The sequence below is a fragment of the Phalaenopsis equestris genome, unplaced genomic scaffold (genome assembly GCF_001263595.1).
Source record: "Phalaenopsis equestris unplaced genomic scaffold, ASM126359v1 Scaffold000606, whole genome shotgun sequence".
Classification (NCBI taxonomy): Eukaryota; Viridiplantae; Streptophyta; class Magnoliopsida; order Asparagales; family Orchidaceae; genus Phalaenopsis; species Phalaenopsis equestris.
Window position 1 is genome coordinate 737442 of NW_018165046.1, and position 14582 is coordinate 752023.

General features: G+C 34.5%; 1 protein-coding gene across 1 annotated transcript; it reads right to left on the reverse strand.

Annotated features, from left to right (window-relative positions):
- Positions 1-727: 727 nt before the first annotated feature.
- LOC110029850 (zinc finger CCCH domain-containing protein 18) lies at positions 728-9355 on the reverse strand. The gene is made up of 4 exons (XM_020732311.1): positions 9099-9355; positions 3838-4155; positions 2248-2308; positions 728-1861 (listed from the first exon to the last, which is right to left on the reverse strand). The coding sequence occupies exons 1-4, from the start codon at positions 9234-9236 to the stop codon at positions 840-842; spliced, it is 1539 nt and encodes a 512-aa protein (XP_020587970.1). The 5' UTR covers positions 9237-9355; the 3' UTR covers positions 728-839.
- Positions 9356-14582: the final 5227 nt, after the last annotated feature.

The following is a 14582-nucleotide window of genomic DNA, read 5'->3' on the forward strand; positions in this document are numbered from 1 at the left end:
AGATGTATATATTCGAAAATAAATCTCAAAACAAATTGCAACATCATCAAGTAAAGAGGTTTGTAACCAAGCCAACATACTCAAACCAAATTTACATTCTACCAACATTAGATTGCTACAAAATATAAAAAAAACACAGTTTAAGCTTCATACTTATAAATAGGGGTGTACGTTCAGTCGGTCTGGATTGATCGGTTTTAAAATTGGTCAAACCAAATTCTGAAAATCAAATCAATCTAAATTTTGATAAAACCGAACAACACAGTTTAAGCTTCATACTTATAAATAGGGGTGTGCGTTCAGTCGGTCTGGATAGATCAATTTTAAAATTGGTCAAACCAAATCCTGAAAACCAAACCAATCTAAATTTTGATAAAACAGAACTGAAATTTAATTTGATTTTAATAGTTTGATTATGAAAAAAATCAAAATTTAATTGTTTAATGAAATTTAGCTAAGAACAAACATTACAAATCACATTTCTTATTCACATAATATCAACTTGATTTCATGAATCATCTATTTATTTCAATTAAATATTACATATAATAATTTTTTTGATTTTTTTAGTTTATTCCACATAAAATTAAAATATAATACAAAATTTTAATAAAATTTGGGTTTTTCGGTTTGTTCGATTTAATGAAAATTAAAAATGAACCGAAAACCGAATATCATATTGAAGTTTTAAAAACCAAAAACTAAAATTCAATTTTGAAACCAAACCGAAGGTTTGGATTTCGGTTTTGATTAGATAGTACACACCCCTACTTATAACATGTACATATCAAATCCTGCAACAACATTGAATTTAAAACTTACAAAAATAAAATTAATTTCTAAAATTTGAGCCATCTCTTTTCCTTCTCCTTGCTCATAACAGCATTAGAGGCCGACACATGAGCCGCCTCAGCATCTGCAAGCAACTTCCGTGCCTCAACCAATTTCCTAGATGCAGCCTCGAAAACCGCCTTCTCCTTTCGATTCCGATTCACCATTTCTTCGATCTTCTCGACACGAATTCTTAACTCTTTCACTTCATCCTCATAAGCGACCAATGATCTTCTATCCTCAACCTTTACCTTATCTTCTGAATCTCCAACCCTTCTCTTCACTTTACTCCCTACATTGCTGGAAGCAGCATTAAGCCCAGTGAGATGATTATTAATAAAGCTAAAAACATCTGTTTCCTCTTCCTCTTCAGCTTTAGCAACTCTTTCTGCTTCTGCAATCTTCTTCTCCTGCTTCCTTCTGCCTCCTCTACTCCTTTTTCTACCTCTGCCAACACTATTTTCTTCTTTCTCGTTCGACGCAAGAGCATGGTCGAGCGATTGTCTTGAAGGAAGAACTCTAACAGATATTGGATCCAAAGTTCCTTGACCTGCGGCACCTAATCCCATGCCTTTACGGTATCCCATGTTGGCCATCATTTTTGATGCAATGCCCCTCGTGTGATGTTCCCATTTCGCAAATACGGCAGTTTCAGTCTGAATTCCTCTTAGAGAAGCAGAGGATTCCAAAAACCCGATGCCTCGATGAACTGATCCATTCGCAAAATTGTCTTCATCGCTGGAGCTGGAGCTCTCATTGCTGAGACTGTCTTCATCATCACCGTCTGAGGAGGAGGTTACATCAGCATACTCTGACATGGAGAGAGCTTCGCTGCAGAGTGAGGCCGAGCTTCCATCATCCTGAAAAATAACCTGACCCAAGCATAGTTTGTCGTCCCAGGCTTCGAGCTCCGCTCTCCTCCAAATGTTCGAATGGCCTTCCGATATAGCCCATATGTTGGAACCAACCAAAGACTCACACCATGAGGCCGGAATGTAAGGCTTCAGCGATGAAAATGGTATGCTAAATCCTGTGTAGATTGGCAATAAATACTAAGTAGGAGAACTTAATGGCATTTTGCCATTAGAAGAACTTAATGGTATCTTGCCATTAGAAAAAATCTCACTCCCACTTTCATGTATAGAACTATATATATAGAATCAAACAATAAAACAGAAGGAAGCATGTGAATTAGCTTAAAGATACTCATCTCTTACAATTATTATATACATGAACTATGCAAAGAGTTAAAATTGCTAACCAATCAATAAAAATTGTTTTGCCACCATCAACGTTTAATGTAACACAGTATGAAGTGAAATAAATAATATGCCTAAAAATTAAATTTGAAACAGAAGAAAGATGATAAAGAGGGTAGCTTTCTTGGGATGAGCCTATTAGATGACAACAACATACCATGAGACATGCGGCAGTTACTACCAAAACGACATCGTTGCCGTAGAAAGAACTTGCACATCTGCACTTTGGGCAGACATGTATTAGAAAATAAATATTCGACAAGAAAAGAGTCTTCAATAGTTCTAAGAAAGATGCTGAAAAGAAGCAAAAATTTGTGTCACCAGAACGAGAGATTTATTATGTTTTCTTTTGGGGCATTTGCATACATACCACCCAATTCCCATGTATTTACTGCCTAGCACCTAAAATTTACTTTGTGATACTGCCCAATTCTTTAATATCACGTCAAAAATACTACTCTTCTAACTTTAAAAATATGAAACAAACATTTTTCAATAAGGTGACATGTATGTATAAATTGAGGTTTAGGTGCTAGATATGTAAATACCTATCTGATGGGTTTAGGGTTAGATATGTATACATAGGCATTAACTGGTATGTATGTAAATCTTCCATTATTTTTTGGAGATCAAATAGCACGTACATCCATAAATGTGAGACGAGCAATCTCAATCTAGAATTTAGAATGCACTGTAAATAGGCAGGGACTTACACGCTAAAGGGAACTAGAAATAAGCCAAAATATTCAGAATATATAGTGTCAATAATATATCGGTTGTAGCTGTAAAGAATGGGAAGGCTTGAACTTGACATACACAGGCCATATGAGCAGTTAAAAAGCACTGCTCAGCCTTTTGATTACTTATTCTTTATCAATATTTATGAAACATTTTAGATTTATGATAAAAACCAGTTTAAAACCAGACTTCAAATGGAACCAAGAGCCTATACCCAGATCTGTCTATAGAATGAAAATGGATAGTTACGTAAGTGAAAACAAGATATGAAATTTTACAGAGAGGAATGAAATGCGCGCTGGAAAAAGAACCACTTCTTTGCTTAATATCTTTTAGTTAGTTGCAATGGAATGTCCACATGAGTTCTTCAAAATCCAAAAGATTAGCGAATGAACAAAAAGGATGGGCATTTTAGAATTTTCAAACAACTGATAAAACAGCTTAAGTGGAATAAGGCACAACTTCTAATTGAATCGCACAAAGTATATTAAGGTCTCTAAAAAAAATGAACTTCCAAGAATCTGAAATTGGCTGGTAAAGATGTTATAAAATATATAGAGAACATATGGAAATTTTGAAGCATTACTAATGTAAAAAATTGGATTACAGAAGCACGGACACAAACCTGCACACACTAATATCATAAATTGTAACACTGATCATTCAAAGATAATATCATGAATAAGCACAAATTCAAACAGACAAAAGAGACAAAAAAAAGACAGAAAGAACTGAGCAAGCAAACCGTGTAAGTGTTTGCTTTAAAAGCCAAAAGAATAGAGCCTTGAGAAGAATATGTTTTTCAAAGTTTGCATATGTATTAAAATATCACAAAGATAGAACTCAAAGAAGAATAACATATACCTTAAATCACCATCCCTTTCATGAGTTTAAGTAAATACCGAAAGTACAACGGAAAACTAGATATTATGCAAATTCTATTCAAAATCAAGGAACTCGTTAACATATATTTTGCTTTTAAAAAAAATTAAAAAGCCAAAGTACCCACCAACATGCTTTCAGAAGTAGGATTGAGAAATGAGATCCTGGCAGTATTACCACCATCAAGAGCCACTATATGACCATTATACCAACGTCCATCACTATGGCGGAATCTACACTTTGATCCGATAGAATAAGTTCCTGATTCAGAAGGTTCTAGAAAACTATGTTTTGAATCCAGTGGTTCCACCTTTACATCCTCCTCCTCCAAGGATTCAAATTCTTGGCCAAAAATTGCATCAGCTTCCTTCAGCAATCTAGAACGCTTTAGATGAAGTAGTCCCTCTTCTGCATCCTTGATTGCCATCTGAAGTTCTTCAAGAACCTTCAAAAGCAATACAATAACAGTTTATGGTGCATTACCATACAAAATTGAAATATACAATAATTCATTAAGTGGAAAGCATTCCCTAAGCAAATCATTCTAATGTATAACTTAACCAAGCCATTCCATGCTTGGTAAGATGACATGCATGATTTTTCAGCTTATTTATTGAAAATAACAGATTATTTCTCTTTTGATCTCTTTGCAATCTATAATTTCCGCCATATTTCTTCTCATCTACATATTTGGCTCACATCATTTGTAAAAATCAAATCAAATTATATCTCTTTATAATTGTCCCAAATAATACATACTTCAAAGACTACCATAAACACCTCATAGCCCTTTTTTAGTCATATATTACTGATCTAAGGAAATCATTGAGTTTACAAGAGCCTTGATGGAGCGTGTAAGTATTCTTGGTCAAAAAAATATCATCCAACCAACTAATAGCAAGATGTTCAACATTGTATTGCTTCAAGGTTATTAGCTTCATATTGTTTACGAACAACTCGTATGTTAAGGGGCTCTTTAAATAAAGAGATAGGCTTAAGACTTCAAAATTATTGTGGCTGTCTTCTCTCTTCTGTGAAATTGGTCCCTTCATTGTGAATTTTCTGCAATTTCATGGTTTTCTGGCACGCTAAATGCAAGTTTATTGACCTTCTAGCTCTTTTCTAACGACAAGAAGAAGAGAAATGAAAAACTGAAATATTAAATTGAACTTATTAGGAACCTAGATAAGCATGGGCACACAAAAAAAAAGATGGAAATTGAGAAAGTATTTTTATTTTTTTATAATTAAGTTAAATGTATTATAAACGAATATAATAGGATCTTAAATTTGGAATCATCAAAGAAAGGTGAAATTGTTATTTTCAAAAAACATTAAATGCGGAATTCAATGAAGATTTTTTTTTCCATAATACATATACTTGTAAAATATTAGTTTAATTTTCCTCCCAAAAATAAGTTACAATAGCTTAGAAAAAACATTTAGGTAAATCCTTAGATACAATTATATATATATATATATATAGATATATCTTGGAACTGGGTAAATTATAAGAGACTGCAGAGTATTATGGTTAACAAATCTTTTCAATTGACTATTAAACACTGATAGGATGCCAACCAATTGGAAAAAAAGTATTTTGAACAAGTTATAATGAAACAAAGAGAAGTAGGAAGTTGGAAATATTATAAAGTACTCAACTTAGAAAAAAAATTTTATAAGAAAATGATGCGTGACGATGATGGAGCATAAGCAAGGAATCAATTTAACTTAATAGCAAAGATCCATTATGGATGTGCTTTCTGTACAAAGATAATTAATCAAAATATCTATAAAGAAAATAATTTCTTTTCAGGTTGTTATTCATCTTAAGAAGGCACATACTCAAATACCACAATAAATGATTTGGTTTGTATCAACCAAAAATATAGGTTTGAGAGATATGTTTAGGTTATTAAATATATGTATGGCAGCAGTCGAATAAAATAGTTCCTAATAATAGTAATGACTAGAGTAAACATGAAGTCTCTATCCCTCTATATTGGTATGAAAATTCTTGCAAGCAATATTAAACTTAGGATGCTTTAGAGAATGTGCTATTTATAAATATATAATTCCAATAGATGAAACCTTCAAAGAAAAAAGTGGAAATTAGAAAAATAAATAAATTTTAAAAACATGCAATGATCAAGAATAATATAACTTATGTAGATGAAATAAAAACTTCGTATATGTGAAATTTCTAATTATCAATCAATAATGTTTGAAAATCAGTTCTTACAGATAAGTGGTGAGTCTAGTGTTGATGGGTTGAACTTATTATAAAGAACAATGGGACACAAATAAAGATATGGCATCTAGTGTTATGGCTAAGTCAGTAAAATGAAGAAGTGCCTCAAAGGTACCATGCAACAAAAGAATTCCAAAGATTTGATAAATTTGGTATAATTAAAAAAGTGTTAGGTCATGATGTGGTCGTCAATAGCAATTTTAAGTGTGTTAGAAATTACCGAGATGGATATATTATAAGTTAGAAAGAGTACATAAGAAGTAGAACATCTTAAAGTATAAAGTTTTGAAAAAATGTAGTTATGTGGTTTGGGATGTACAATAAAGAGTAAATAAAACACTAATAGAACAGTTAAACAAAACATATGTGAAAACATTTAGAAAAAAATAGGTGGACCAAAAGTATCGTATGTGGAATTTATGCAAAAAATATTTACACAAAATATAGTTCGCAACTTATGTAGAATTCATCTATAATGAATAGAGAAAAACAATATATAAAGCCAACCCTAATGATGCTCATGTTGAGCCTCCACCTACACCAGAGTCACATCTCAATGTCTCACCATCTGTAGTGCCCATCTCCCCTTATATATAGTGCTATTAATCTATTATAAGCTCTGCGTTCTTTTTAAAATCATGTAACATTTTCATTTTTATTGTGGATATCAACATGGTAAGGTTTATTGAAAAAATCTGAAGCACATTTATCCATGTAACAATGACGTACTACTCTTTTAGAACCCTAAATTGAAAAGTGAATGCATTGTCATTCATGATCTCTCAATTTGGTGCTTCAACCAATAACATTTTTTCAATTAAGCCTTACTCAACATCCACATTTTGCAACTTGAAAACTACTTCCACCACATAAATCAACAAAATAAGAAAAAATATTTCAATGTAAAACGAGTGTATTTCTTGTTCTAGATCATATTGTACCGAAATCATGAATCTATTACCTTTATTTAGGCAAGGAAGATCAAAGTTTTTACGATAAATAGAAGTAGAAGAAACTATAAAATTTCGATCACCCTGGGCATGATTTGATAACGTTTTGAGGAATCAAGATGATTTGATAATGTTTTGAGTAATCAAGAACCAGCTATCTTTCAATCAAAAGTAATATACTCAAGAAGCGAATATATTTTACCGTCGCATTGGTAAAAAAAAATGTTGAGGGTATTTAATGAAAACAAATAGTGGAGATTCAGTAGGACCTGATAATATCTCAATTGAAGATGGGAAAAATTTAGGAGATTTGCGAGTTTTTTGGCTTACTAAATTCTTTAATAATGTTTTAAAAACTAAAAAGATGTCTAAGAAATTGAAGAAGAGTATTTTGGTTCCCATTTTTAAGAATAAAGGGGATGCACAAGGGTGTGCAAATTATAGAGAAATTAAGTTAATGTGTCGTACTTTAAAATTAAAGTGATTAAAGTAATTGAACATAGGTTTAGACGTGATACAAAGATAATCAATTTGGATTTATGTCGAGCATGCCTACGAGGAAAGTTATACATTTATTGAGAGGTTTGATGGAGAAGTACAAATAGAGTATTGAGGATCTACTTATGAATTTTATTTATTCAAAAAAAACTTACGATAAGGTTCAAAGAGAAGTCCTTTGAAAAGTTATAGAGAAGAAAAGTGTTGACTTATATTCAAGTCATTATGTATACTAGAGTTGTTACTTGTGTTCAAATAGGAGAATTGACAAGGTAATTTCCTATTTCAGTTGGATTACATCAGGGGGGTTGGGATTTAAGCCCATATCTTTTTGCATTAGTTATGGATACTCTTACTGAACAATTGCAGAAGAATGTACCTTGGTGTATATTTTTCGCCAATGAAATCCATCTTGTGGATAAGACTACTTGAATTATGGAGGTCTGTATTGGAGTTTAATGACCTTCGTTTGAGTAGATCTAAAATTGAATACATAGAATGTAATTGAATGTAATTTTGAATACATGGAATGTAATTTTGTAGTAGTAGCTCTAGTGACAGAGTTGTAAATATGGGTGATCAAATCATTAAAAGGTGAGGGCCAATTGTTCAAAGTGATGGTGATATGGATGGGGATGTTATTAGCATAATTCAAGTTGGTTGGTTGATGTAGAGGAATGCATCAAGCTTGTTGTGTGATAAAAAAGTATCGCTTAGACTAAAAAAAAATTTGTAAGATTGTGGTGAGATCTGCAATGCTCTAAGGCACAGAATGTTGACCTTTAAAAGAGAAGCATAATACAAAGTTAAGTGTTGTTGAGATGTAACGCTTAGGTGAATGAGTGGCTTGACAATTAGAGACAAAATATGAAATGAATATATTCGTGATAGGATTGGTGTCACTTCAGTGGCGGACAAGATTGGAGAATTCGTCTTAGATGGTTTGTTCGCATTAAACGTCGACCATCTAGTGATATGGTTAGAAGAGTAGATGTTTTGGATTCAACATATTTTAAGAAAGACAGAGGTAGACCTAAAAAGACTTAAGCAAATTGTATTAAAAAAAATCTTAATATATTAAATTAAATGAAAATATGACTCTCAAAAAGGGCACAATGGAGAAAAAAGATTCATGTAGCTGACCCCACTTAGTGGTATAAAGGCTTGTTGTTGTCGTCGTATCATCTTTCCATCCAACTAAGGGTGCAGGACAATAACTTTTTATGATATGCATGATCCATGCTTGCAGCCATAAAATCATTAACTCAAAATAAAGGAAACGAAACATAGAAAAGCTATCATCGTTGAATTCAGATGGTTCTTATCGTTTGTATGAAGTAAGAAAAAAATTTATTTCCTGGCTAAAATCAAGAACCATACATTCCAGTAGGTGTCAATGACTGAACAGTAAACAAATCTAGAAACAAATGTGCAAAAATTACTGTTTTAAAGCACAACAATGATTCACAATATTGACACCAAAGAAAAATAAAGTACTCCGAGGTATTTATTTACACGTCCGATGCGACGACGCCGAACAAGGTAAATACAGATCGACATACACCCTAACTGCAAACCCTCGCACTTCACCCTCCTGAATCGATAACTTATTTTATTACTTGTCACAGAACTCGAGCAAATAGAAAGCAAATAACGAAGATAATAAGCCCTAGACGAGGGTTCATCTTACCCCGATAAGCTCTGGATTGGTGGGGTCAGTAGCGAGGGCCTCCTTGACTGTCGACAAAGAATCTCTCTGCTCTTCCAAGTGCGCTTCCAGCTGCCGTTCAACGTCAGTCTCGTCATCTCCGGCGCTGTGGTCCGCCATGATCCGATGAGAGAAAGAGCGGAAGTGATTGATTCATTATATATGCCGAGGGCAAAAAATATTTCGTCCCGGCGCTGCATTGGGCTGCTCTGGTTTGGCATGTGCCGGACTTGTATGGGTTTCCATTATTCAAAATCAGGGTCAAATTTGTGCTCGATTTTTACTTATAATTTTGTGGTCTTGCCCGCCTCTATTAAACGGGTCGGACCCGCACATGGGCTATGTGCGGGGATTAAAAGAAAAATTATTTTTTCAAACGGAATGCATTCTGATTTTTATTAATTAGAAAAAAAATTAGTTTAAGATCATTTTGTTTAAATAATTCTTTAAATAATTATATTTTTTATAAATATGAATATAAATTTAATTTTTTTAATTAATTACCTATGTATTATTATTATTTTTTAAAAATTTTGAGATAATTTTTTTTATAGCATCGAATATGAGAGGTTGGGTGATCGTCATTCGTCTCATTCTGCGCAATGTATCTAAGATAAAAGCTTTGTCGAACCCAACAAATGATAACGTTGTGATAACTGAAGGTCAGGAATTGTTAGTGTTTCAATACTTGGAAGCGGTTGTTGTCAATATGGTCCTTGGGCCAAAGTCGTTCAGCATCATGATTGAAGCGATGTAGGAGAAATCCAATGCCGAGGAGAAGAAGATGCTTAAAGTTGCAGCGGGGAGGGACAGAAAGAAGAAACTGTAGGCGAAGATTCCCCTATAAAAGGGAAATACATCTTTCTGATTGTGAAAGTCGTCGGGTGCCTTCAGAGCCGTTGTTCTCTTTTTTTTGTCTCAATTTGTTTTTGTTATATGGTAAGGGGACCTCCGAGAGATGTCGTCTGAATTGTCAATCTCCTATGAGGCGAATTATAGAGAGGAGGCAACTCCGTCCAACGAGCTGGTTGAGAGGGAAGAGCTTGTTGTCCCTTTCATCGACCCTCAACAAAGAGCTACGACTCGACAATAGTCTCCAGTTGAGGTGTTATCCGAGTTGGATGAAAGGGACCCCATGAATGAATTCCGAGAGGAGAAGATTCTCCGCCGGAAGGGAATGAGCTGGTTGGTTAAAGTTTATCACCATCCTCTCCTATGTTGCGGAAAGAACGAGGTGGCTCAGCGGAAAGCTGGGGGAAAACAATGTGTGGGCAAGTTCTGGCAGTCGATACTTTATGGTATACTCTAATTAGGACTGGTAAATCGGTATGGCTCTAGAGAAGGAATCTGAGGCTGCTGAGTGCCCAAATTATTTAGCGAATGTGGTTCGGTCAGAAAGCCTCAATTTTATGTTGCGAAGGAAGGATTATGTCGACCTATGGGGAGGTCGTCGACAGATTTAGCCTTCTCCTCAGGTCGATAGGAGTCAGGACACCTTCAGTCAAAGGCCCTTATTTGCGAAGAACAAAAAAAATGGTGATCGATCAATTCGTCTCAAAGATGGTTGCGCCCTAGTGGAAGGTTGAGGGGGCACTTCATCGTATTGTGAAGAGGCTGGAAAAACAACTCGCTAGTTGAGGTCAAGGGAGAAGAAGCATGGGATGGTTGTGGCAACTCTGACATAGGAAAACAAAGTACACAAATAGAAAATGACCAGGGTGATCTCCCTGAAGCATCACGTCAATGCATCATGTGAGCAGATACTGGTCGTGTTGGTCATGACTGCTGAGCACTTCATAAAGAAAATGTTGGTGGAGTCCAAATGCACTAACATAAACAGCTTACCACCCAGTTTAGATAAAGACAACAGTGGGGTAAACGGTTTCAGCGCAATAGGAGATTGTAGCGACAATGGATTTGCAGGCCCTGGGCCTTTCATAACTTTTCTCATTTTGTGATATGTTTTCCTTTTTGAAAATATTTGTGTCGCTTGTCCATTCTTGGCTAGCAGGTATTCGCACACTTAAAGAAAAATTTTGTACATTTTTGTTATCAAAGGAATGAATGAAAAATCTTTCTTGCTTTTTTTTACTTATTTTGTTTAGTTTACTTTACCTTTAAGGACTTTCTGTAAGGTGTGTGCTCGTGTGGTAGTTAACAATTACCTATATAGCTCCACAAGATGATTCATCATTTGACCGTGAAATCTCATCTGGGTGTGAATGCATTTTGAATAGGTTGAGATCTGATCGGGCAATCTATGTGTCCAGGCTGATCATTTTTTTGCGTTTTGAATTAACCAAACAATCTTGATGTCGTGACTAGCCTTCTTTAGTGTTGGGCTTGGTTGGCAAAATTTGCGTCGTAGCCAGTTGTCTTTGGTTTTATGCTTTACCGGATGATCGGAGCTGCGACTAACGATTTTCAATTTATGCTCACTCAAATGATCTTGGATCTATGGTTGGCTTCATATATATGCTCAGTTGAGTTATCATGGAACTGTAACTGACAGTTTTCAATTTTTTTATTGTTTTCAATTTTTACGCTCATTTGGGTGATCTTGGAGTCGAGGTTGATCGTCTTCAATTTTGTGGCTCGGTCAGAATATCTCGGTCAGTTGTCTTTTTATTCTTTGCTTGGATGAACGGTATTAGCATCGCGATGTGCTGTGTTCAATTTTTAGGCACAGTCGTGTGATCTTAGAGCCACAACCAACTCTCTTCAACTTTGAGGCTCGATCGAGTGATGTTGGCACCGCGACTGACTGTCTTTGGTTTTACACTCAACAGAGCGGTCTTGGTGCCGCTTTTGATAGTCTTTAGTTTTTTGTTCAGTCAGATGCTTGGTGTCGCGGCTGGTTGTCTTTAATTTTTAGGCTCAGTCGGGTGATCGAGGTGTCGCGACTGGTTTTCTTTAACTTTGGGGCTATACCAAATGACCTTGACACCACAGCCAAGTGTCTTCGATTTTGTGCTCAGTCGGATGGCCTTGGCACTGCGGATACGAATCTTCAATTTTATGCTCAGTCGAACAATCTTAGCATTGTGACTGGTATTTCTTTCGTTCCCGGAGCATTAGGTATGTGTTTATGTCATTCTTTGATTTTTTCCTAGTTACTCAAGTGTTTTTATAGCTCGAAAATTTTTAGAATTTTATTAGCAAGTTGTTTGTTTATTATATATGTGTCTTTTGGTTGAGTAGTGTAAGAAATTTTGAGTTATAATTGAAATGAGAGAACAAGTGCTTTTCATTTAAAATCCTTGTTATAAGAGAAACAACAGTCTTATGAAAAAGATATTTTGAGGTCTTTTCATTTAAAATCCTTCTTATAAGAGAAACAGTAGGCTTATGAAAAAGATATTTTGAGGTCGTCCCAACCTTACTTTTGAGGGACCTCATTTCATGCATAGGTTTTTAGCTTGTACGCTCTAGGTCCTGCGTGGCAATCAATGATGTTGATGTCTTGATTTTGTTAATTTGTATTGTATACTAATTCTTTTCACTGCATTTTCTTCTGCTCAATTGTAGACAATTGATAAATTGCATAATAACTTTTGAAATTAGCCAATTCACCACATGTGTATTGGTTGTGCAGCATTACTTGACACTTTGACCCTATGTCATTTCATTTTCCCCCATGATTTTGATAGATATTTACTTTAGATAAGCAGCATTTTGACTGAATCAATGGTTATGAGTTTATCAAACCTTGATTGTCCAACAAAATTATCTTTACTTTTGTTTGATGTTATGCATTTTGTGGTGAATATGGAGTTGATTTAAAGCAATATTAAGATCTACCTCAAACATTTCAAATGGCTTCCACATAAGCACATCTAATTTATTATGATTTATATCAATTTAAGTGTGTTCCAAAAGTATCTTCTAAGGGTCAGTGGATTAAAAATTCTCATAATCATGTCAATAATTAAGATCTCAAAGCATGCCCTAATCCCACTTTAGTTCTTTGCTAGGCACCATCCACATAAATTAGTCATCTCTACTGGTTGCTTTAACCTTATTCCCTCGACCTCCTCTGTCATGAGAAAATTGCCAGGAAATCTGCGATAGTTTGGTCTTTGATGTCCGCCTGGAGAACGTATGTGATGTCAAACTCACTTAGCTCCACTAACCACTTGAGTAGCTGGCTAGGGTGTTCTGAACAGGTAAGAACCAACTTCAGCAGGTGTTCTAAAATCATATGGATGAGATGCATCTGAAAATAAGGTCGCAACCTGTGGGTTGACACAATTAAAGCAAGGGTTTGTTTCTCAATAATTGGATACGTGATCTCCACCCATTGAAGAACATATCTAGTTTGGTAGATCAATTACTGCTTTCCCAAATCATCCCTAACTATAATTAAATTGATTGCCTCACTTCCCACTCCTAGGTATAGGGAGAGTTCTCCTTTCAGCTTCGGACATTGGAGGAGCTACGAAGAACCTAGTGAATCCTTCAAATTTTGGAAGGCTTGCTAACACTCATTTGTCCACCTAAGACTTTCAACTTTCTTGAAGGTTTTGAAGAATGTCGCACACTTATTACCCGAACTTGAGATGAACATGTTAAGAGATGTAATCTCACTGGTTAGTTTTTGAAACTCTCTGGTGTTTCTTGAGATTAACATATCAATTAGTTCTTAGATTTTGTCTAGGTTTGCTTTTATGTCTTCGTGGGTTAGGAGGAAACCCTCGAAGACAACTAATTAACTTAACAAATACTTATAAGATGAAGACAGTAAAAAATTAAATATTTTTTTCTTATCATGAATCAGTAATAAGCATAGAGTTTCTGTTGTGGAAGTATAATAATTGTGTCATGTCAAATATGAGAAATAATATCATTTACCGTTACTATAGATGCTATAAAGAGCATTAATTAATCTATCTATAGTTTGCCTAGTTTTGAATACCGGTTAGGTAAGGAAGATACTAGTTTTTACTCTAGAGTTCCCTCTTCTCCCTCCACATGAGGGCTAACATCTCGTATCAAATCCTAAAATTATAAATCAAATTAGAGGTTTTAGCCTGCCACTCTAAAGTCCTCTAATTTTACACCTATGAAAGTTTATTTTCCTATTTATTTGCACTCATCCTCATGAACTACATTCTCATCCATGAAATCAAACGTGATTCTTACCATTTGTTGACTGAGACAATATCATCTCAGATTTCACATGTTTTCATAACATGTATTAACATCTTAATTGGCCAAATCAAGAAGTGAATGAAATACAAGGTTTCAAATCAACACAACTTCTTCTAACATTAAAGTCTAATACTTTACAAAATTCATTTCAATACTTAATTACATATCATTTTAAGGGAAAAAATAAGAAAAACTCAGAATTCATGGAAAAAACACAACTACACTTGAGTTTAAAGGTAGAAATCTTGCACACAAACAAGAAATCTAGATTAAAACAAAATTTATTCACAAAGATAAACACTTATCTCAAATTCT

What these genes read in the sequence shown, in the direction of transcription:
- LOC110029850 (XM_020732311.1), bottom strand. Translation starts at nt 9,236, where the DNA reads ATGGCGGACCACAGCGCCGGAGATGACGAGACTGACGTTGAACGGCAG. An exon ending in CTACTTCTGAAAGCATGTTG is followed by an intron (nt 2,309 to 3,837) that starts GTGGGTACTTTG and finishes CCCAAAGTGCAG; the next exon opens with ATGTGCAAGTTCTTTCTACG. An exon ending in TAACTGCCGCATGTCTCATG is followed by an intron (nt 1,862 to 2,247) that starts GTATGTTGTTGT and finishes CAATCTACACAG; the next exon opens with GATTTAGCATACCATTTTCA.